The 22,765-nt window shown below is 37.9% G+C and overlaps 1 protein-coding gene across 3 annotated transcripts in view; it reads right to left on the minus strand.

Annotated features, from left to right (window-relative positions):
- Positions 1–22,765, minus strand: part of TTC29 (tetratricopeptide repeat domain 29) — a 111,850-nt gene that overhangs the window by 70,903 nt on the left and 18,182 nt on the right. For all 3 annotated transcript variants that reach the window (XM_083520075.1, XM_083520074.1, XM_083520076.1), the window contains exons 5-6: positions 12,773–12,996; positions 7,952–8,137 (exon numbers count right to left, since the gene is read on the minus strand). In XM_083520075.1, coding sequence (XP_083376201.1) covers positions 7,952–8,137; positions 12,773–12,996 — 410 coding nt within the window. The remainder of the gene's footprint in view (positions 1–7,951; positions 8,138–12,772; positions 12,997–22,765) is intronic.

Consider the following 22,765-nt stretch of genomic DNA (forward strand, 5'->3'; position numbering starts at 1 on the left):
CCTGCTGGCCCAGGGTGAGAACTTCAGTACATAACATATACCATCCTCTGCAGGCTAGTAACTTAAGTGAGCTTATTTACAAGTAGGAACCAACAGTGAACAATATTATTCTGATTCAAATCTAATGCAAGGGCTTGAACTCAGTTTAAATGCTTGAGAGATTTACATTCTATTTGGCCTCTTGAATTAATTTAGTACAGTCAGTGGCACCAAACGGCCCTATGTACCTGTTTTTAAAAGTGGATGGGATTTTAGAAAGCACAAAGTAAGTATATCGCCCAGTTCTTCCTATTGTTAATAGTAAGCAATTCCTATTAGCAAATGCATTGGCTTTCATTTTGCCAACACTATTAATAGCTTCATATCAAACTAACAGCCCAAATCATGAGCAAAAATAATCAGAAACTCAATAAAGTCAAGTGTATACTGCCTAAGCTCATGAAATACAAGCATACTACAAGATTTGCAAGAGAGACTATTAATTAATATGTTGCCAGACAAGAAATTATAATCAGGAATTTTGCCACTAGATAAGGGAGAGATACTTGCCTGACATCTACTCCAATGCCATTTAGACACGATGAGGCAAAGCCATTTATTTTCCCAGGCCTTTTAATTCAATTTGATCTGTTTTATCTTGGCCAGTTTTGTTTTTTGTTATACTTATTTGAGTTTACTGCATATACTATATTTTAATGAGTTTACTGCATATACTATATTTTATTGGCCTGGCTTGCACATCATGCTAAGCCAGACCACAGCTTAGAGGAAACACATGGGCATGCAGGTTTGGCTGTGCTGAACAAACCACAAGCTGTAAATCACTGGTCAAAACTTAGTTACAGCTCTTTATTATTGTGGAGAAAACTAAACAATGAACCTGGATTTGGACAACATGCCAAGACAATGTGGTACAGCAGCAAAAAGATGGGGCAGGGGCAAAGCACCTGCTCTTCTCCAGGATCCTGCACATTTGCACTAAGTCATGGTTTGGCTTAGTGTCACATGCAAAACAGGATAATACATGTTTTTGATTTGTTTTATTGTGTTTTTAATTTTTTGTATGTTGCTCTGCAAATTTTACTGAACTGTGGGTTATATTTCCTTAAAATAAACAAGTGCATTTTATGTCACTGGTTGGGTGGACAAAAGACCAGTTTATTCTGGATTTTATTCTGATCCTGATCTGATTTTAGGATGCATTTTAATGGATTACCTGATTTTATGTTAATGTGTTATACATTTGATGTTAGCTTCTCTGAGCCCGGTTTTGGCTGGGGAGGGCGGGGTATATATTATTACTATTATTATTATTACTTTGAATTACACAGGCAAGCAAGGTAAAGCAGAGCAAGCAAGGGGCAAGTACGTATATGTACTATACCAACCCAGCCTTTTCTGACTGCAACACTGCTTAGACTGGAGAACTGGCTAGAGAATTTGATGCTTTATGGGGTCAGGTGAAATCCTATTGGCCCCTTATGTCACTTGACAGTTGTAGGTCAGCAAGTAATACTCAGCTGCCTTGGTGACACTCAAACACTTCAGATATCAGGGCAGTAGCTCCCTCTTCTGGTGATCTGCCATACATTCAAGAGAATAAGACATCTGGGGTCTCACTGCCAGAGTATCTGTTTGAGATACCATTTGACTACTTCATTGCCGATACACTATCAGATCCATCCATTGTAAAACGTAAGAATTTAGCTATACATTCCAGCCATCAATAAGTAATATTAAATCCATTTTAATGAACCAGGGGGGACTTTAAGGCTTAATTCTATTAAAACCAGTGTGACTGCAAACCTTTGGCTGGATTGTTTCCAAGATTACACTTGAATAATGTATAAATAGATATAAAAAACAAGGATCCTAGCTACACATTAATTCACTGCACAATAATTCTACGGACAATAATTTATTCCCTAGACAATAATTCCATAGCTCCAATGGAAAGGGCATCTCTAAAACCAAGGTCTCCTCTGCAAAGAACTAACAGTAACTTTGCCTCTCCAAAAGTTTGTTCTGTTTAACAAGAACATTAGGATCCAATGCAGCATTCCAATGCCTTGCGAAGCTTTGAAGCAAAAAGGAAAAAAGGGAAAAAAAGTTTTGGGGGTGAAAGCAGCTTTGAATGAAGCTTCATCTCAGTACTACTCATTAAACAATAAATAATTAAAATACCACAGAAACAGACAGGTAAAATACAAGCAGCGGTGTCAGTAACAGACTTAAAAGAGAAATGTAGAAAAATGAATTTTAAAAAAGCAATGAAATAATTCATTTGAAGTTTTAATAAATTTCAATTGCAGCCTTGTTTAAAGATATATTAGACTTTAGGGATGGGACCTAATTATGATCCAAATGGGCACCTAAATTTTTTAAACAGTGTTTCCTTTTCAGAAGCTGTTCCTTCAGACCCACAGACTGCTTTTAAAATTCCCTTGACTTCAGAAAAAGGTGTGGGGGCATATTGCACAAGAGCAATTCATGGGGAAGCAGCCCATGGGGCCCACATGAAATCCGCCCCCCCCCGGTTTCCTTTTGAATTCAGTGGACTTGAATTCAGTGGACTTTATGCTTTGGACGTTCTGCGGAGCAAACTTCAGCCCAAGAAACTCGGCAAAAGTAAAGAGAAAAGAGCGTGCTGTGTCTATATTTTTTCAACCACAAGACCTTGAACTTTAGTGCTTAAGACCAAACATACATTTATGATGAATGATAGGAGATTTATTTTCTTTTCTAACATTATGTATGCATTGATATGTATATAGCAGACAAGAAAGCTAACATAACGGTACCCTAATAATCAGCTCAATCACGATCATTTGATATTGGTACAGTGGTACCTTGGGTTACAGATGCTTCAGGTTACAGACGCTTCAGGTTACAGACTCCGCTAACCCAGAAACAGTACCTTGGGTTAAGAACTTTGCTTCAGGATGAGAACAGAAATAGTGCAGCGGTGGCGGTGCGGTGGCGGCGGGAGGCCCCATTAGCTAAAGTGGTACCTCAGGTTAAGAACAGTTTCAGGTTAAGAATGGACCTCTGGAACGAATTAAGTTCTTAACCCAATGTACCACTGTATTGCATTATATCTATGACAATGAGGAGTCTTCATGACAGGGAATATTCAGGAAGGAAGAGGCTGTGTTACAATGCAGGACAGCTAGACAGCAGGCCCAGTTTTATTATCTTTTCCTATCTGCAGTGCTGTTACTGATTTCACTTCAGCTTATTTTGCCTCACTTCAGGGAAAGGTTGGGGGGCGTGGGAGCAACAACAGATCGCTGGAAGGAAGAAATGACCCTTAAGAGGGGTGTGGGGGAAGGGGCTCAAGAAGATGGCTCTTGAGGAGGAGGCCAAGGCCACCTGTGCTTCCAGCGAAAAGAAAAACACTTTGTTGCCATGAATGCCTGCAACTTGGACTCCAAACTTTCAGAAAGGCAAGAAGTGGCTATGCTTATTCCAGAAGCCATAGAGATGAATGGAGCAGCTCCCCATCAACATACATACACACAAGCTGCCCCTATTCCTTCCCTTCTGTCTTCCTTTCCACTGACAGCAGGGCAACTGCTGTCACCATGCAAGGAATTGAGGAATATGCGAGTGTATAATGGTGTGGTAAAAAAAACCAAACAGCTTCCTTTTTTCATTTTACCTTGCCCTGTTTCGTTAAGAGAAATGACAAGGGAATGCCTCCCAAAATTAGTTGGCTCATCAAAGCAAAGCCCTGTCAACCAATTTTACTTGTCCTCGGACATTTCGTGATTTGTATTGATTTCATGTAGTGTTTTATTGCAGGATTTTATTCCCTTTATTGTATACCGTCATGAGAGTCTTGCACTGAAGAGTGGCGTACACATTTAGTACATAAACAGTCTCTGCCTTCCCCTGTCTAGGCTGTCCCTGTTGATCATAGGTTTCCACTTTTCACTTCCTTGCTAAAAAGCAGAGGCACGCCAAACAAAGATTTTCACATACACACAACACAGAATTTTACTTTCTTAGAAGCAGGAAGGGGGGGGATATAAACCTTGAAGAAAAGGGGGACAACTTGTACCATGTATAAGTTGATGGCCAGTGAGAAAACGAGGCTGAAGGAAATGCTCATGTATGAAGTAAGTGCAGAAGAAGCTCTGGAACAGCAGCATCAATGGAGCTGCTGAACACAAGGCAAACTTTTGAGATTGTGGGCTAGGGAGCCCAAAGTGGTGATCAGAGGATGATAGGGTTCATGTATCAATTAGAACTAATTAGAAATGTAAACCACTATTATCAGCAGTATTCTTCTTCTTATTATTTTTGTGTGTGTAATGGCTACTTGTTAAACACAATAAATTGAACTGAACTGATTAGCTAAACCTTTGACTGCATGTCAACTGTCTAAGATACTAAACTTAAAATGATAGAAGGTATAATGAAAAAGCTTCATCATTAAAACTGCTACAGTTTTCCTGTATTTCTAGGATTTTTGACAGTAAGTTAAAAATTATGAAAACCAAAATAATTACAAAATACTACAGTTACAAAATACTACTAAAAATGTGTGTTAGCCAGAACGCTGAAAAGGCATTCATACAGGGCTAATTCAGCTGTACTTGCTTGCATCTAAATTATTTGTTTAAGAAATGTTTACACAAAGTCTTATAAAAAGGGAGATTTGTTCTTGTTTCCCCCCTCCCTAATATTAAAACATAAATATATAGTTGTAACAAAAAGGCAAACAGTACTACAGTATAAGTAAATGCAGCATGACAAATCCTTTCAATTTGTTCCAATTTCCACTATACTTCAGCTGCTTGCATGTATGCATTTTTACCATAGTTAACAACAATATGACTTTTGTTCATCAGCATACATATCATTTTGTCACATAGGCCTATTTGTAGATTTCATCATCCTATTCATTTAAATTGAAGATACAAATAATCAATGTGGAATCAATTCAAGCTAATAACTGTCAGTTCAATACCTATAGCAATATATTATTTCAGTGTAATAAGATTAGAATCTTTGTACGGGAAGCAAAACCCTGTGCTTGCATAGAGATGAACTGAATTATCCAATAAGTATTTCCATCAGTCTGCTCTTCAGACTTGTCATTCTGGATTTATGGGTGCTTCCCTCTGGTCATGGAATGGCAGGGAATTGTACCAGTCTCCAAAGACATTCCACATTAACATACTGCAGAAACTCTCACATTGACCTCTCAAGTCAAACTTCATAGGCTAATGAAAATGGTTTTAATTTTTAATGCAACTAGAACTATGAAACTATTGCTGACCTGGTTCGCACATAACACAAAGCTAAACCGTGGCTTAGCTCGGATGTGCGAGCACATGGACTGCCAGAGAAGAAATCATGCCTGCTTTGCTCTTCCTCTGGTCCAGCTACTGCTGTGACACTGTGAGCTAAACTGTGATTTGGCCTAGGGCAGGCTTCCTCAACCTCGGCCCTCCAGATGTTTTGAGACTACATTTCCCATCATCCCTGACCACTGGTCCTGCTAGCTAGGGATCGTGGGAGTTGTAGGCCAAAAACATCTGGAGGGCCGAGGTTGAGGAAGCCTGGTCTAGGGTATTATCTGAACCCGGGCTTGTGGTTTGACTCACAACAGACAAACCCCAAGCTGTAGCCAAGGTTTGTTCTATTGCTAACTATTCATGCTTTGCCTGCAGTGAAAGAAATCAGGAGCCCAGGTTTCGGTGATGCACCAAGTCAGCCCATTTCTTTGCTCATAGCAATGCAGCAGCATGCCTCAGAAGGAGCAAAACAGCTGCAGTCTTCCCTCTGGGAGCTCACATGTTCATGCTGAGCCATGGTTCAGTTCAGTGTTACGCATGAATTGGGTCACTGCATTTTGGTGGAAGACTGGTAACAACTTTCCAAAGTGAAAATGTAATTCTAAAATAGGCTTCAATGAAGGGTTGCCACCCAAATGTACCTAACAGCAAAATCCTATGCCTATTTGTAAGTTCCACTGAGTTCAGTGGGACTTCCTACCACAAAAGCGTATACAGAATCAAAAGATTTAAAACACTGTCAGAATATAAATTTGGAAGTGCCTTACACTGGCACACAATACTTCTCTACAAATATTACAGTAATTTCTTGGCTGCCAATAGGTACACTTTGCTGTCAATAGGTGAATTAATTGAAGGCTATTCCAAGCAAGACAGAGCAGCATGACTGATATGAGAATACAAAGTCTGGATGGAATTGCAGTCCTCTTTAAGACTCTGGTTTGTAATTTTGACTCAGGCTCGAACCTTATGTTTAGGTGTCAGTTGAGACTAGGTTGAAGGGCTAGCTATGCTCATTAGAGATGTCAAATTTGGCCATGGTGATCCATGTCTTAGCTACACATCCGGACCAGACTAATGCAATGTACTGTGAATATGAGGATACCTCTGAAATGTGTCCAAAAACTATAGCTGGTGCAGAATAAGGCTTTTCATTAAGATCACACACACACTTGTTAAAATAGCTACCATTGACTTCTGGTTTGTTTCTGGGCTCAAAGACATCCTAAATGGCTTAGTAAGAGATAATTACAAGACTGCTTGTATCCATATAAATCTGCCCAATCATTATTTTTTCTGAATAGGCTACTATTGCATTTTTTAGTTGAGGTTAACAGGAATGAGAAAGGAAGCCTTTCCTGTGGCTATCCTAGACTATGAAATTCTCTCCCTAGAGATTGCTTGCCTCACCCCTCATTTCTGGCTTTTCACTGCTGTGTGAAGTATCTGGCCTGCAATATTATTTGTTTTAAAGTGTTGCTACTATTTATATTGCTAATATACTATCTGTTCTTTTGGCGTTTTTATTCTGTGAAAGGGCACTAACATCTAAAGGAATTCCATGCTGAAATAAACAGATCCCACTGTTATGTAGACTATTGCAAAGAAAAGTGTACTGAAAGGAGTAATCTATATGGAATGCAATAATTCACATTCCTTCAATCATTTCCTACAGTTAAGTCTTGTAGCTGAATTCCTTTAGCTTTTATTAAGTGAAGGATTCCTACAGATGCTCCAGCCACAAATTACTCCCTCAGAGCAAATCAGAATTTTCCTACTTCTATTTCACAATGCTTCACTTTCCTGTGAAAATAAAATGTTATTAAAAACAGGTTTGGTGCTTCTTCCAATCAGAACAGACTGAACACCATTGCTATTTTTCAGTAAATGGGAGGTGTCTGAAAACCTCTGTAGCCTTCTTCTGAACAAGTTTTCATTATGACCTTTGGAGTGTATCATTTTTTAGTATATCATGCAATGTTGCCGTAAATATATTTAAATATTAAATTATCTTTCTCATACCATGCATTAAACAGAGTTTAGGCAGTGGGTTAATAAGGGTAGAGAGTACGACTTTGCAAGAGTCTTTGAAGATATTAATTTTTATATAATTTTCTGACAGTAACTTCATTTTTTATCTCTGAAAGGTGAAACAGTTTAAAAATGAAAACAACGAAAATCAAGGCTGCATCAGCTTTTGCCATTATAAAGAATTCTTTAGCCATAACTCAACAGAAATATGTGCAATATTGCCACACACTAATCAACACAAGAAAATGTGAACTCTGGATTTGTATAAAGGGCAATGCTACTTAGTAATTGCATCTGTAGATTCCACGGCTGTTAAGAACAAAATTTAGAAACAAAATTGGTGTTTACCAAACAGTTCACTGAGTCATCATCTGCACACAGTCCTAACTATTGGTCTCTAGAATTTATACTATTTTGATGGTTTTGTCACTTCAGCAAAGATCATCAAATTTTCATGTTCCCTCAGAAAGAACGTGAAAACAAATATACCCAAACTGCTAGATTCTGCATCAGAAGCCACATCCTACACTTTACAACCTTACTGCTCACATACAGATTTTTAGGGACCTTGCCAATAATTTTCAATGCAATCAATTATATTCTCTGTTACCTACCTTGCTCCTCATAAACAAGTCCCATATTTGAATGCGCTTCAGCTTCTCTCCTTCCGCCATCTATTTTAATCAGCTGAGCAGTTTTGTAGCATTGTTCATAGAAGTAATTCCTTAGCCATCTGTCTTCTGGTTTGTTGAAGCAATAGGCCAAATTCAGCTGGTTACAATACACCTCGTCATAGAATTCTTCAGTGAAAAGAAAGTAATTAAATCTTAAGATATGATAAAATATACGCTATGCTTACTCTGTTAATGTTAAGTTTAAAAATAAATACGCAAGATTCAAGACTTTGAATTTCTTTCTATGGATCTCATTGGACTCTATCCCTTCTGGGCAGTATTTACGTAGATCATATGCTTGTTAAGAGTTCACACATACCCATGAGCTAGACGGAGGTGGGCCAAAACCTCTCTCCCCAAGAAATTGGGATCACAAAGGTCAGGAAGCTGGTGAAGTTCAAAGCCTAACATTGCCCTTAAATACATGCCTTAACAGCAGCCATCTACTCTTATAGAGAAAAATATAAGTATCACACTGGCAAACACAATTGCAACTGGAGCCAGATCTCCTTTCCAGGGTCATTCAGCCTCTCATCAAGATCAACCCCGCAGAGAGGCATAATATTTCTCTTATGTTCAGAATACACAGTCTGTTCCATCTGTACTGGATCAATTTCAAATATTGCTGCCTGAGGATATAGAGAAGCTGTGGAATGCCCTCTGTACACAGGTGTGTCTGACACCTTCACCATTTGGCTTTCAGAAGATGTTGGAAATGCACCTCTTTAGCCTGGCCTTTGACACCTGAGATGTGGGTTTTCAGGACCCAACCTCATCCCTGCTACTGTACAAGCAACAACAGTTTTGCACACCTTCAATTTGCGTGCGACAACATGAGTGCGCATCACTGCAACCCGGAAGGGGCTGGAAAACGGAATTAGACAGGGGTGGAAGCATAATGGGGCATAACAGGGTGCAGAAGGCTTATGCGAACCCCGCCAACCTGAATGAGGGTCAAGAATGTAATCCCTGTAATTTTTTAAACTGTTTTTAATGCTGAAATTGAAATTGCTGCAGCCTGCTCTGGGACCTGCTGGTGAAAGGCAGATAATAATAATAATAATAATAATAATAATAATAATAATAATAATAATAATAATAATATTTTTAAAGGAAATCAAATGTTATCAAATAGATGTGCATCTGAAATAGAAACACAAGAACTGAATTTGTTCTGAAATACCAATTTCAACATAATCTCTTCTACACTTCGGCTAGACTGCTTCTTGTCATGAACCTAATATTCTCTGATAGCAACATGAATTTATGCGGCACAATGAAGTAAATTTCTATAGTATAGCCCATCCGCCCCACAGTGTCCAAAACTCCCATTGTTCTAGGCACATTTTGCGACAGGGAATTTCATTAATGCAAGCAGTTTCTGAACTCTGGGAGCAGTAGTGTGCCTAAGATTTCAGATTAAAACGGCGACTGCTGGAACGAAAGGAGGACCTTTTTCTGCCACTCTCTGAGGACTGGAGAAGGGACCCTCACAAGAATATCAGGGGGGCGGGCAGGGGAAGTATGGCCTTGTTTTTTGTAGTCTTCAGATGAGGACTAGACCATGTGAAAAATGAATATAAGATTTTAGCTCCAGTCCATTCATTTTCATCTTTGCATTCTTGTTATACGAAAGAGTGCCTAGATGTTCTGTTGCAGCGACCATAACCTAGGTTTAAGGTGACGTTTAGCTCCTAGCTTTCATATCTCAGTTTCCCTGTGAAGCACAACTAATAAGAACCAGTTCTGGCATGATTATTATACTCCACCCTGTACACAGCTTTAAGGTGTGCATATAAATAATCATATTGTAGCTCAGTATATTTTGTGCAGGAATATCTGGTGGTATCATGAGAAAATCATACTGCTCTGGCAGAATGTTATTGTTTACAGTACTTATTGGAGCAAATCTCCCCCATTCAAATGCATCTTTTCATTGGCATTCAGGACTCAATCTTCACTTGACTGATTCCCTTGCCTCTCTTGGTCAAGTTTATTGTGGTCTTCCTTTACTGGGTAAATGGAATGGTCTGCAGCAGCTATTTTTTGCCTTCCTAGAGGCCCTCCTGAAGTAATGCGAGTTTCCCATCTACCTTAGTGTCACTGCTTGGAAGAGTGCTTATTCTCTGAAACTAGTTTGAGAAAATCAAATGAAATTACATGCTCATGCTGTCTCCTTAAGAAGTACTGTATGAGGGAGAAAAGAGCAAAAGGGCAAGGAGGCTATTGTCTTCTTCTAGCTCTAAAGACAAGCCTGCCATGCAAATATTAAATCAAATGGTGCCACCATGTCCACTTCAGAAGCAGTGCAACACAGACACACACACACACACACACACACACACACAAAAACACATGTGTGTTACATTCAATATTGCATTTCCAGTCCTCAGAGTCACCCATCTGCATTTTAATGTGATATGTCAGCAGATACAAATGCAAGTAACAATAAACCTATTAAATGGTATCATAAAGTATATCACATGTAAACAGATCAAAAAGAGCAAAGAAAAAAATGGAGTGACTGCTAATTGGAATAAAGTAATACATATGACAGGATAGCTTTAACTACTCTCTGTTACTGAATATCAAAGCTGCAGAGTTCTGTAAAATTATGCAAATAACTTGAGGTAAGTACCCTACAATTCTCAAGAGATGGAAGTGACCCGAGGCTGACTATTGTTACTGTTGCAGCCCTGATTGAATGAACTTTAATGTGACCCTCAAGTGTCTATCCTTTCAGTGAATAAGAATAAGTCGTGCACAAAGATAACCGTTTCAGTATAATTGTTTTGGACACAAACTGGCCAAATGTGCTGGAGTCATATGAATAAAGCAGAGCAATTTTTTTATTTTTTATTTTTTTATTTTAGCCTGTCTCTTTACATTGTTTAGATTACTGCACAGACAGGTATAAAAAAAGAGACAGTACTGCTCTCCCAGATAATTGCCCACATTATATTTCAGCATGCTTTGGGTTCAAAACAAAATTTTGTTGATCACAGTATGCTATTAGCATGGGTTAGTCCACTTTCTAGAAATCAAACGTTTTGTCTTCCACATAGCCAGTCTTCAACATGTGATGAACATTTTTATAAGCACAATCTAAAGTTGTTCATTTTCCTGCAAATTTTCTAAGCTGTCGTTTTAATTTCTGTCCGTCCGTTTCAGAATTAAACCTCAAGCTAACAACAGAAAGCCTAAAACTGAAACATTACAGAAGTGATGAACCTTGTGAGTAAAATGAAGGCTTCTGAGAAGGTAGACAGATTAAAGAGTTCACAGTTCAGCAGTTGTATAGTTTAGGCCATATTGGGTAAACCAGATTGTACCTGGGAATAACTAGCAACTCATAGACTTGTGGGAAGGGTGCATGATGGAGGAAAAGGTGGCCATTACTTTATGGATTAGGCCTAGGCTGGCCTGCAAACCAGTCCTAGCTCCCAACATGACAGACTGAGCCATTAAAATAATACAGTCAGCGTCTTCTTAACCATTTGGAGAAAATTGTATATAGGGATATCAAACTTGGGCTACAATATTGTGTCAAATAATATTGAACTCTGCATGCAGGAAGATTTACTGAGGATGACTGTACAAACTAGCTGTTTGTATGTCTACTAAGCACATCAGAGGAGTACATGGCAAACAAGTTGCTTGCAAGCTTTCTGCTGGCATACACTGCACTACTATATCTAAAACTTGACAGCATATCCTATGAAATGTAGTAGTAAATGCTCCCCTTCACTCTGATTCATACCAGCCTTTTCTTGCTGCTGCAATTTTGCCTGTTTCCACACTATGTAAATGTACTACAGCCCCTATTCTTATACACAGTGTGCCCAGCATTCTCCATTAACTAATATGGAAAACTCTTTGTGACACCATACCATATTTAGGTCCTGCCTCTTCCTTCAGCCTCCTTTCCACCTGCAGTCTGGGTATAAGATCACCATTCCAAAACAGCCAATCCTGTTGCACCCTGACCCCATCAGATGCAAAGTCCTTTCCTCTCCTACCTACTAATGCCCTTGATGCATGCCCTGAGGCCTTTCCTCAGAAATCTATGCCTTATGGCTGCAACGCTTCACCACTAACACAGTGAAATTACTTTCACAATGAAATTGGTGTGTTAAGTGGATGCGAGACTGCAGCCTAGAAGGACCATATTCAATACAACAATTTCAATCAGAGGAATTCAACAACTGATACATGGATACATTCTTTATCAAAGAATATTAATAGTCATGGTCCCATTCTTAAACACAAAGAAAAGAACTTTGGCCTGGAATTTGTAGGAAAATATCATGCACAGAACACTCTGGGTCTTCCATTTTAGACCAAACTGACTTTAATTGCTAGATAAAAACATATAGTACAATAGCAAGTGCTTAATTTTAAAAATCAATACATAAAACTAAACAGTAGGGAAAACACTAGAGTGATTGTAATTGAGATGTTAGTTAAATCTATCAATGGGATCCTGGTGACATCTTTACACACACAGAGAGAGAAAGAGAGAGAGAGAGAGAGAGAGAGAGAGAGAGAGAGAGAGAGAGAGAAGACTCCTCATTTTGTCACCTGAGTATTTAACTGTAAGCCTGATAATTCAGTGTTACCCACAATTTATTCTATAAATACAGTTGACTAAGGCTGAAATGTGCTAAAGCCCAGTAATGTTTCAAATTCATACATGAAACAATTTGGAATCTCCCCTCAGGCACACATTGCTGCTCCATTACCCAGAATTCCTCTATTTACCTGATCGTAGGGCTGCCTCAGCCCTGGTCAGGAAGTGGTGAAGCTGATCCAGCTTATCAGGCTGTTCCGCTAGGGACTTCTCCAGCCATATGGCTGACCCAGGCCCTGCAGCCTCCCTCAAGGCATTCCAGTGCTCTATCAGAGTAAAGAGCTCGGCGAAAGACTTGTGATAACCCTGTCGCAGCATGTCTATGCAGATGTTCTTCTTGTATGAATTCCGGTAACTGGGAATTTAAAAAAAGTCCAGTTTTAATTCTTTAAATGTGAATTATCTACTTCCACTGAAAGAGATCAAGATACACACAGAGATATTACTTACACACACACACACACGCAGTCAGTATACACCAGTGATTAAAATGTGACAAGTGTTTCTTTCACCAACTCATTTTTTTCTTGGTAAATGCCCACACATCTTCAACAGAGGAAAGCCACAGAAGGTGTTTAATACTATTTCTACTACAACTGCATTACAAATATAACAGTGTTTTGCAATTGAAATCAGCCATGAAGGTCAACTGAGTTAACCTACGAGGGGGGGGGGGGGATTCTTACCCAAACGTTGCGGCATTTGTTCACTAGAACACAAGCTCAGAGTTTACTTAAAACAGGGAGCAGTGGGGGAAACTAAGCATATACTGCATGTCAAAACAATGTATATGTTAAATAGTTTTGCTGGAGGTTATGGTGGTTTGGTTTAAAATGTCTGACATAGTATTTGTTAGAACTAGACTCCTTACATATTATTTGCCTGTGTTCAATATCCGTCTTCAGCTGGGACTAATTTGGTAACACAGAAGTTTCATAATTTCCACCTAATTTTAAAACCAAATGACATATCCACAGAGATACAATGAAGAATGTATATCAAAGTTATTCTAATAATAAACATGGAACAGATATTCATATTAAAACATGTATAATTAAACACTATCAAGAGATGGTACATATTTCAAGGCATATTACTCTGCTATAGTAAGGCCATTTTCATGTTACATCAAACCAACTGTAGAATATTAATTGTTGATTTTTTGATTAAAAGTTCAGTTAATTCCAGTTTTACAGAAAGTGCTGCCCTTCAATATTGTATCGTTAAAATACACTTGAACATTAGAAACATGAATTTTTAGTTGTTCTTGTTATTGAAACATGCATGGTAACAGATTTTGCTTAAAAGCATTGCTCTGATCATATTTTAATATAAACAGTAGAACTTGATAACAGTCCCTAATGGTTAGTATGTGGTTTTACATACAAAGTAAATTTCAGAACAGAGCACTGCTATTTACTAACTAGTAATGTTGTTAAAGAAAGCAAGAAGATCTTTGCATCGCTTTATAAACAAGTTCTTCAAGGACAATGGTAACTGATTTTTATTACTGAAACCAAAAGCCTATATACAACAACAAACATTAGTGAAGCACTTTAAAAAAGCACTGGACAACAAATAAAGTTGAAGACAAGCCCAGTCTGCAAAAGTTTATAGTCTACTGGACACAGAGACAGAGAAAAAGAGTAGGAAACTGCAGAAAACTAAAGAATAGACCTAGCAGAATAAAATACATCACAACAGTTTAAAGGAAAACTGACGTAATATCATGCAAAAAGGCACAGGGCTGGCCCAAGGCATTTGATGCTTCTTCCTCTACCACATACACAAGCCAGCTAGGTCGGCAGCTGAATTTTACTTACTGGTGACAGGGCACCATCCTTCGCCACACCTGATAGCAAGCTAGCTTAGGGACACAGAGCAGGCCATATGGCTGGCAAAGGTCTATCTTCCAATACCATCCTGCTTCTTAGCATCAGCTGACTGATCTACCTAACTCTACCTAACTCTACCTCTATCTCTACCTGATCTACCTCACTCTACCTAACCTGTAGAATACACTGTCAGCAGGTAAGAAATAAGTAAATTAAAAAGGGACAAATAAGAGATAACATATGACATTCTGGCTTGACCAAGTGTGCTCTCCTAGCAATGGTGACATGACCAATTACCAGACGGTGGAAGTAAAGTTGTACAATACATGCAGCCCCAGCCATTCATGGGTTACAGAGCTTGCATGGCAGAAAGGCAACAGTGTGGATTTTGTAATTTAAATATGTCAAGACCGGAGGAACTACAGTGAGAATAGGCGACAGAACAAGACTAAGAAGGCCATAATACTGGCTCCAGAACTGGTCTGCAGCTTACTGAAGACTGAAATATTATTGAAGGTGTATGTCTTAGGCTCTTCCTTGGATCAACGTTCACTTAAAAGGGTCTGCTGAAGGTTCATGCTGCAGAAGTTAGAGAATGACCCTTTTAAGTGAGCACTGATCTAAATAGAGCTTAGACCAGAAACCTCCCTACAAGTCCTTTGTGGCCTCTAGGATTGGTATAGTAGTGAAGATGGAGCCCCCAGAGAAAAGGGAGCCTCTGGAGAGGTGTATCTGAGGACATAGACAAGAAATATTAATGGGAACAGGAGACTGAGGAAAAATGGTTCCTTAGGGTTCTTCCTCTTCTTGACCAGTAGAAATCCCTACAGATGCAAAACTAAGAGTTCACTTTTGGATAAATTCAAAAAACAAGAAAACGTTAATGAGGAAAATAATTAAACAGCCACAGATTATTAGCTAAACAAAAAAAATTTGGGAGATTTAATATATAGTTGTAGCTCAGTAGAATAAAACTCTCTCTATATATATGACGGTGTTAAAAGAACAAACAAGGGAAGTCAAATTAACACCTAAGAAGACCTAAGAAAGAGCCTCATGGAACTCCAAAGAGGAAGGGATTTTAAAAGTACTATTAACAGAAACAATTAAAAAAGAAAAAGAAAAGAAGACAAATCTAGCAAAAACAGGATGCTTAAAATCTAAAGCAAGGGAAAGAGTACAATATTAGTAGTACAGTATAAAAAAAAATCAGATGGAGGACAGAATAGCCTAATATTTAGCTAAGAGAAGGTTATTGGAAATTAGGGTGCTTCGACACAGAGGTGTTTTTGTGGAAAGGGTAGTTCTGACACATTTGATATGCAAATGTCCATATACACCTGTTTTCCCCCCACTCATTATATTCCTTTCTATTCCATCACTTCCCATCCACACCAGAGGAGGAGAGGTTGATGAAAAATATTCTGGGTGTGGGGTTTTTTGTTCCTCCCCTCAATTATTCCTGCCCTGCTCTATCTTTTTATGTTGTGGGTATGCACACAGGTGTGTCTCAGAAAATGCATAAGAACAAATATTACCAGGATATGTCACAATTGGCAAAATAGAAACTTTTTATATTTCAGGGGCAGAGATGATTCCGTAGAACATGCCTATTTCCATGATGAAAACAGGTGCCACCAAAAGACCCCTATTGAATCTGTCAGCAGAAAGACAGCCTGTTTGTTTACCTTCCCCCTTCCCAGACATACTAGCTATTCTCAGCAATGGATTAGTACACAAAGGCATTCTGCATAGCCCATGATGTTACCCAGCCATGTTGCTGATTTGTAATGCAATTTGAGGATGACGGCATCATGTGGACAGTGTGAAAAACTTGGAAGCATGATCAGTACCAAGGCCATAATAAACAGCTGGGCAGAAGCTTCCTTGAAGTGAGAATAATTTCAACAGGGTGATGTGAGCAGAAGCCAGGCTGGAAGGAATTAAAAGAGGATTCTGAAGAAAGGAAAGGCAGACACTGAAAAAGGATCAGGTGTTCAAAAAGCTTAGAATAAAAGTAAAGGGACCATAGGCTGCTCTTTGTTTTATCTTTTTCTTTTTCTGGAATTTTTGGGACAAATACTACTCAGTGCCAGTTCCGTCTCTGGATGATCTCTCTCTTCTTTCTGAGTGGGCTGGATATGCAATAAAGCATAAGCCAACTTCCTGATGGAGCAATTGATCAGCTAATTAATGGGTAGCTCAGAACATGAGATTTTTTAAAAAAAAACTTGTATTGTCTCTAATTTGACAATTTAATCAAATAAATTATCCCCATGGTTTTTATTGATAGGAATTAACCAGCTTACAATGACCCTGTATTATACATATACCATCAAAGTAGATAGAAGGGAAATTACTCATATATAGCCAAAAAATCTATTCATACTTGGGATATTCTGGCTTTTACAGGGAGGAAGTACAGATAGCCAAATGCAAAGAAACCTATTGACATGGTGTATTTACAAGTGAGATTCTTACTTCTAAAACATAGTTTTGAACATCTGTCTTATTTCTTATGCTGCTTATCAGACCTGATTTTGAAACGACAAAGGTTTTGTTATAACCATGCTGTTTGTTCCAATTAGAAAATTCTAATCAGCATTACATTGTTCTATGAAGAAATGAAATTCAAAAGGTTTAAAAACACTGTTTCAATAGGTAGAATGGCCTCTGGGGGCATCTGCTGGAAATTTAGCAATATTGCAGTTAAATCTGGTTATTCAAGTAATACCCAGCACAATATAGCATTGTTGAACAAAAGTAAATACAAAGTGCATTGTGTGTAATTCACATTCAGAGCATCAACGAGAGTTTTCCCACTGATCTCAACGTGAACACAAGCTTATGAAGTGACCGTTTTCTGAAACTATGTGACACTGTATTGATTAATACTCCCAAAATAATAACATAAGAACTCTTTAACCATTTCTAAATTAGGACACTGCAGTGAGACCTTAAGGCAAATCTTGTAATACACATTCATATAATTTTTATAGCCTAATGGGATGTTTTGACTCCCCGGGACGATTTCAAACTACTACTAGAAGCTTGTCATTTGAAGCATATCTACATATTTGTTCTTCCCTATTTAGCTGGCTAACGTTTTCTGCATAACATTTATTATTATGCAGAAAGACTAGCTTTTGAGGAAAGGGTTCAGGGAAAGATTTCTGGGGACCCAAAGATTTTTCTTTTTCTTTTTTCATTACTTACCACAAGGCCAGAGGATTATGCAATGCTGCCTGATTGTGACCCTCAAAACTACCCAAATTGATGATGGAAAGAAGAGTTCAGACCTAACTGTGGCTGAGGAGTAATTTTCAGCTGATGAGCCTCCCTATTCTGAAGGGCAGAAAGCCATGCAAGAGCTCTGCACATTTCGGATATCGTTCTCCTCCAAATAGACCACTTTGGGACTAGAAGGTGGAGCCTGGGCCTTCAAAAGGCTGGCCCAAACAAATGAAGGAGGAAGCTAGCAGTGGAGGATACAAGTGAGGCTACTAGAAGATGAATTGATCTCTGCCATTTTCCTCTCCCTTGAAAACTGATGGGCTCCAGCATGCAAGTTTCTAATTTCTGATAAAGTGGACCTTCCCTTCTTCCAGCAGGTGCTTTTAATGGCACTCTTGTGAGGCATCTGCCTGAATAAGCTACTGAATAGGGTCTTTCGAATCAACCATCTTGGCTCCTGAATAAGTTATCTTATGAGACCCTGACAACTGTGACTAAATGACAGAAGACGAAACTGAGATCAAGTTGTTAAAAAGGGAGGATCCCTTCTTTGTAAGAGCGAAATAAATTACTTATGACTTCTTGTTGTTTCCTTCAGCGGTTGCTTACTGGAGAAACCTGGATATGTTTTTAGCCCCAGAACTCTCATAAAAATATAGCTTTTGTTGCTGCAACCTGCACTTCTACCTTAAGCAGCCCCCAGGTAACTGTAACGGGCACCTGCAAGCTTCAAGTAGAGGTCTCTTTAAGACCTTAAGGTCTTATTGATTTCCGTGATTTCTGAAACAAATTTAATTAACACCAAATAACCAATGGGCCATTGCAAGCTTTATTTATAGCACTACAATATACTTTTTTATATTGCTTAATTTCTTTTACAAAAGACTGTTCAATAAACTTAGAAGGTTTTATAGTGAGCATATACAATCTTTTGATAACATTGTTTTAACTTCCAAACACTGTTGGATATTTTCATAATAGAACAATTAAACAGAGATATATTATTATTTTTTTGAATATGAGCATCCATCTTCAGTCTCATAAATCTTATGCCACTTTTAGTAGTCATGCAGTTCAGCCACACTTCAAGGGATATTATTGTAAAAAAGCTGTACATTATTGGATTAAAAAGAAATTAAGTAATTATAAATAGCATAATTCCAACTGTTTCTGTTGCAATTCTGAATATTTTACTATAAAACAATATTCTGATCCTTTTACATTGCTTTACCCTTGTTCTTTTAATTTGTTTATTTTTTTATAAATTCCCCTTTACAGAAGGACAATGATGTTTGTACTAAATTTACCATTTGGAATTCAGGAATATGTTTGAAGATGTATATGTCAGTAAAATGTCTTTAATCTGTAAATATATGCATCCCAATTTAGTAATGCAGGGCAAGAAGAACCAATCAACTGTAACCATACTAAATAAGTCACAGATGAAATGACTGCAAATTAATGAATGTATCATTTGCTAACACAGGTAAATTGAAACTTCTGTTTTGAAACCTGTTTATCTCTCAGTTTTTCATTATGCGAATGAAAGCCCCAGCAGTAACAAACAAAACGTAATTCCAACTAGAATCCTTTGGAATTGGGATAAGTAGATGATTAGGCTGAAAACCAATGCCCACCTACTTGGGAGTAAAATTGAATTTAATGGGTCTTACTTGTGAATAGACATGGATAGGATTGTGCTATTAAAACATAAGAAGCAGCTTGTATTAGAATATTCCAACATTAAGCCAATTCAATTTGAAATACTGGGGGAAAGTATTATTTATTTATCAACACTGGGAGGAAATGCTATTCTCCACAAAAATCAACTTCTTTTTTACTTCTGTTTGCTGATGTGAGAAATACATGTTTCTGAAGTTTAAATATGTTCACTTAATAAAGGAACGTACCATATTTTATTAATGCAAAGTAACTTAACAAAAGAAAAACAAAAGATTCCTGTGGCACCCAAAAGACTGAATTTTTGTGTAGCATAATCTTTGTGGACTTGAGCTTATTTCTGTTGCATGACGTGTTATCATTAGATGACAAACAGAGAGAAATCAAAGTACCTACAGAAGGAGTTAAACATAAAAAAAGGTTTAACACTGAGTCTGCAACATTTCTACAAAAAGGCCAAAGATATACAAGAACAGTGACCAATTTGCAACAGCAGTCATTGCTAATAACATCTTTGTAGTTAAGCTATGTTAATTTAACACATGACATATGAAAGAAACCCACAGTTCCACTTAAGGTGGTGAAGAATAGAATTTGCTTATAAATTTTAGGGAAGCCATTTCATACAGGATCATCCCTTTGAACAAAAGCAAGTGTCCCAATAAGCGGTATATTCCAAATCCATTCAGATGTAGGAAGCCAAATTGACCTTTCAATTATTTATTTTTAAAAATATATTTCATTAAAGATTTCTTAGTTTACAAAAATACATGCATTGTCTCTTTTTTCAAGTTGTGTTGTTTACAGATCAGTTTCATTTGTTGTGAGACATTAGTGTTGCATGCAGTGTTAGGTTAGGAAAAAAAGACTGGGAGTGGGGAGTGGTGTGGGATTGGGTGGTTATGTTTCAATTCTTCTACTTAGTGTATGTGTGGGGGTTTGTGTCAGCGTCACTTGGGTGGGTTTTCTTACTATTCACTTGTTGTATTTCCTTGGTTACCACCTAGGATGTGATTGGTTGTCTTTGGTTGGCTGTAGTGAGAGTTGTGTGTGTGTGTGTGTGTGTGTGTGTGTGTGTGTGTTTGGATCAGGTTAGCCAGATTGATTTGTATGCTGTTGGTGGATTCTCATTGTTGTCTTGTTGGGCTATGTATGTGCTAAAGGGGAACCATACCGGGGTGAAGGCATCTTGAAAGGTTAAAAAACACCACGTCAGGAATAGTACCTTAATTGCTTGCAGCTTTGTTTCATTGGCTGAGTTCAGATGAAATGACAAACCATGTATTGTTGTTCACAGAACAAGCCTGCGCCAGCATTGGCTTGCATACCCCTTAGCATGCAAGGAAAAAACGCACTGAAAGGTTTCACTTTTTAGCATTCAAAATAGTTCTCCATCAAGTCCAAACTCAACAAACTGATCTGTCTTAACAACTCTTTTCATGCATAGAAGGAGGGAGGAGAGGGGGAGAATAAAAGCCCAAGGCTTATGCATGCTAATTTTCATAACCATAGCTTTTCATTACTTCTGAACAGGATCATTGTCTTTCAAACCGGGATATTACTAGACTCCCTCTGCTTCATAACGGGAACATTGAAAGAAAAAAGTTAGGCAAAAAATATGCAGCACATCAAAGTTACAATTCATGTTTGGTTTTCAGTGTGTTCTCTCTCTCTCTCTCTCTCTCTCTCTCTCTCTCTGTGTGTGTGTGTGTACTTACACACACACACACACTCTCTCTCTCTCACACACACACACACACAATTACAGTGGTACCTTGGGTTACAGACGCTTCTGCTAACTCAGAAATAGTGCTTCAGGTTAAGAACTTTGCTTCAGGATAAGAACAGAAATCGTGCTCCAGCAGCACGACAGCAGCAGGAGGCCCCATTAGCTAAAGTGGTGCTTCAGGTTAAGAACAATTTCAGGTTAAGTATGGACCTCTGGAGCGAATTAAGTACTTAACCCGAGGTACCATTGTAGTTAATTGCGGTGTGTGAGTGTGTGTGTGTGTGAGAGAGAGAGAGACTGCAGAGCCTGACGGAGTTCAGAAAGAAGCTTCACTATAAATTCTAGGACAATGAAATTCCCACTTGTCATTTTGTATCATTTTACATTCTGAATATTTTCATAGTATCTCTGTGCACATCACAAATAAAACACAGTTGTTTACTTTTGCCCTATATTTCCTATTAAATATTGTTGAACTATTGATAAAAGAAAGGTTTAGAAAACAATAGGACTAAACTCAGCAAAAACAAGTTACACAAAGTTAACTTCAGTTCACAGCATTCTTCTCTATTAAATAATGTCTTGTATTTTATCTTTGCAAGAATCTGATGAGTTTTTGCAAGTAAAATTCTGTTTCCTCTACACTTGCTAATAGTCATGAGAATCTGTAGTTTGCACCTTCCCATTAAAAATGTATTGTATTTTTTGAAATTATTCACCCCGCCTTTTATCCAGATCATGTCTTTGAAAGGAGGAAGTAGATAATAAATGGAATTATTCATGATTTCCCATTAAATATGAAACTTTCTTTTGCAGAGTTTAGAAAATGGAACTTCTACATAATGTACAGAAGTTGATTAGAACTTTTTAACCTTTCCAAGAAAACTCTTCCAAATGTGTAGGGCAGCTTTTTCATGAACAGTAAACTATTCATTTCCCTTGCATTCCTATTATTTCGTCTTTCTCTAGTTACACCATATATATCAGATCAAATCAAAGTGTGGAGAGACCACTGATTTGAATAAAAGACTCACTTCCCTCCTCTTTTTCGAAGAGAATATAATTCTAAGAGAGTATTGCTTCATAAAAACATAAAATTTTGGTCACAACAGGCTAGATTATTAGGAATTATTTAGAGAAAAGAAGAATACACATTGAAACAAAATTAAAAATGTCAGTGTTATTAAAAAACATCAAATCTGTGTCTTATAATACTGTCAATAATGTATTTCATTTTTTCTCTTGGACAGCATCATATCAGTGGGGAGTTTAGAAGGTAAACAAATTTTAATTTTGAATTCACTATATACTGATAGTGAATTCATTATCCAACTGTGGAGCCTTATGTATCCAAAATGGAACCCCCACCAAACTTCCACAAGAATGAAGCATCAGCAGGCTTAGGATAAGTATGTTTGCATAAGTACTTTTTTTATAGAGAGAGAGAAATCCCAATACAGTTGAATGAGAACCAAACATGCTCAGTTACAAGCTTGGTGGCTCAGGAGAATGCTGTGGACATACTGTATCTTGATTTCAGTAAGGCGTTTGACATAGTCGCCTATGTTATTTTTGTAGAGAAGATGGTTAAATGTGAACAGGATGAGATAATTGTTAGGTGGGTTTGTAACTGACTGACCAAACCC

The sequence above is a fragment of the Podarcis liolepis genome (genome assembly GCF_965112155.1).
Source record: "Podarcis liolepis genome assembly, chromosome: 9".
NCBI classification, from domain to species: Eukaryota; Metazoa; Chordata; class Lepidosauria; order Squamata; family Lacertidae; genus Podarcis; species Podarcis liolepis.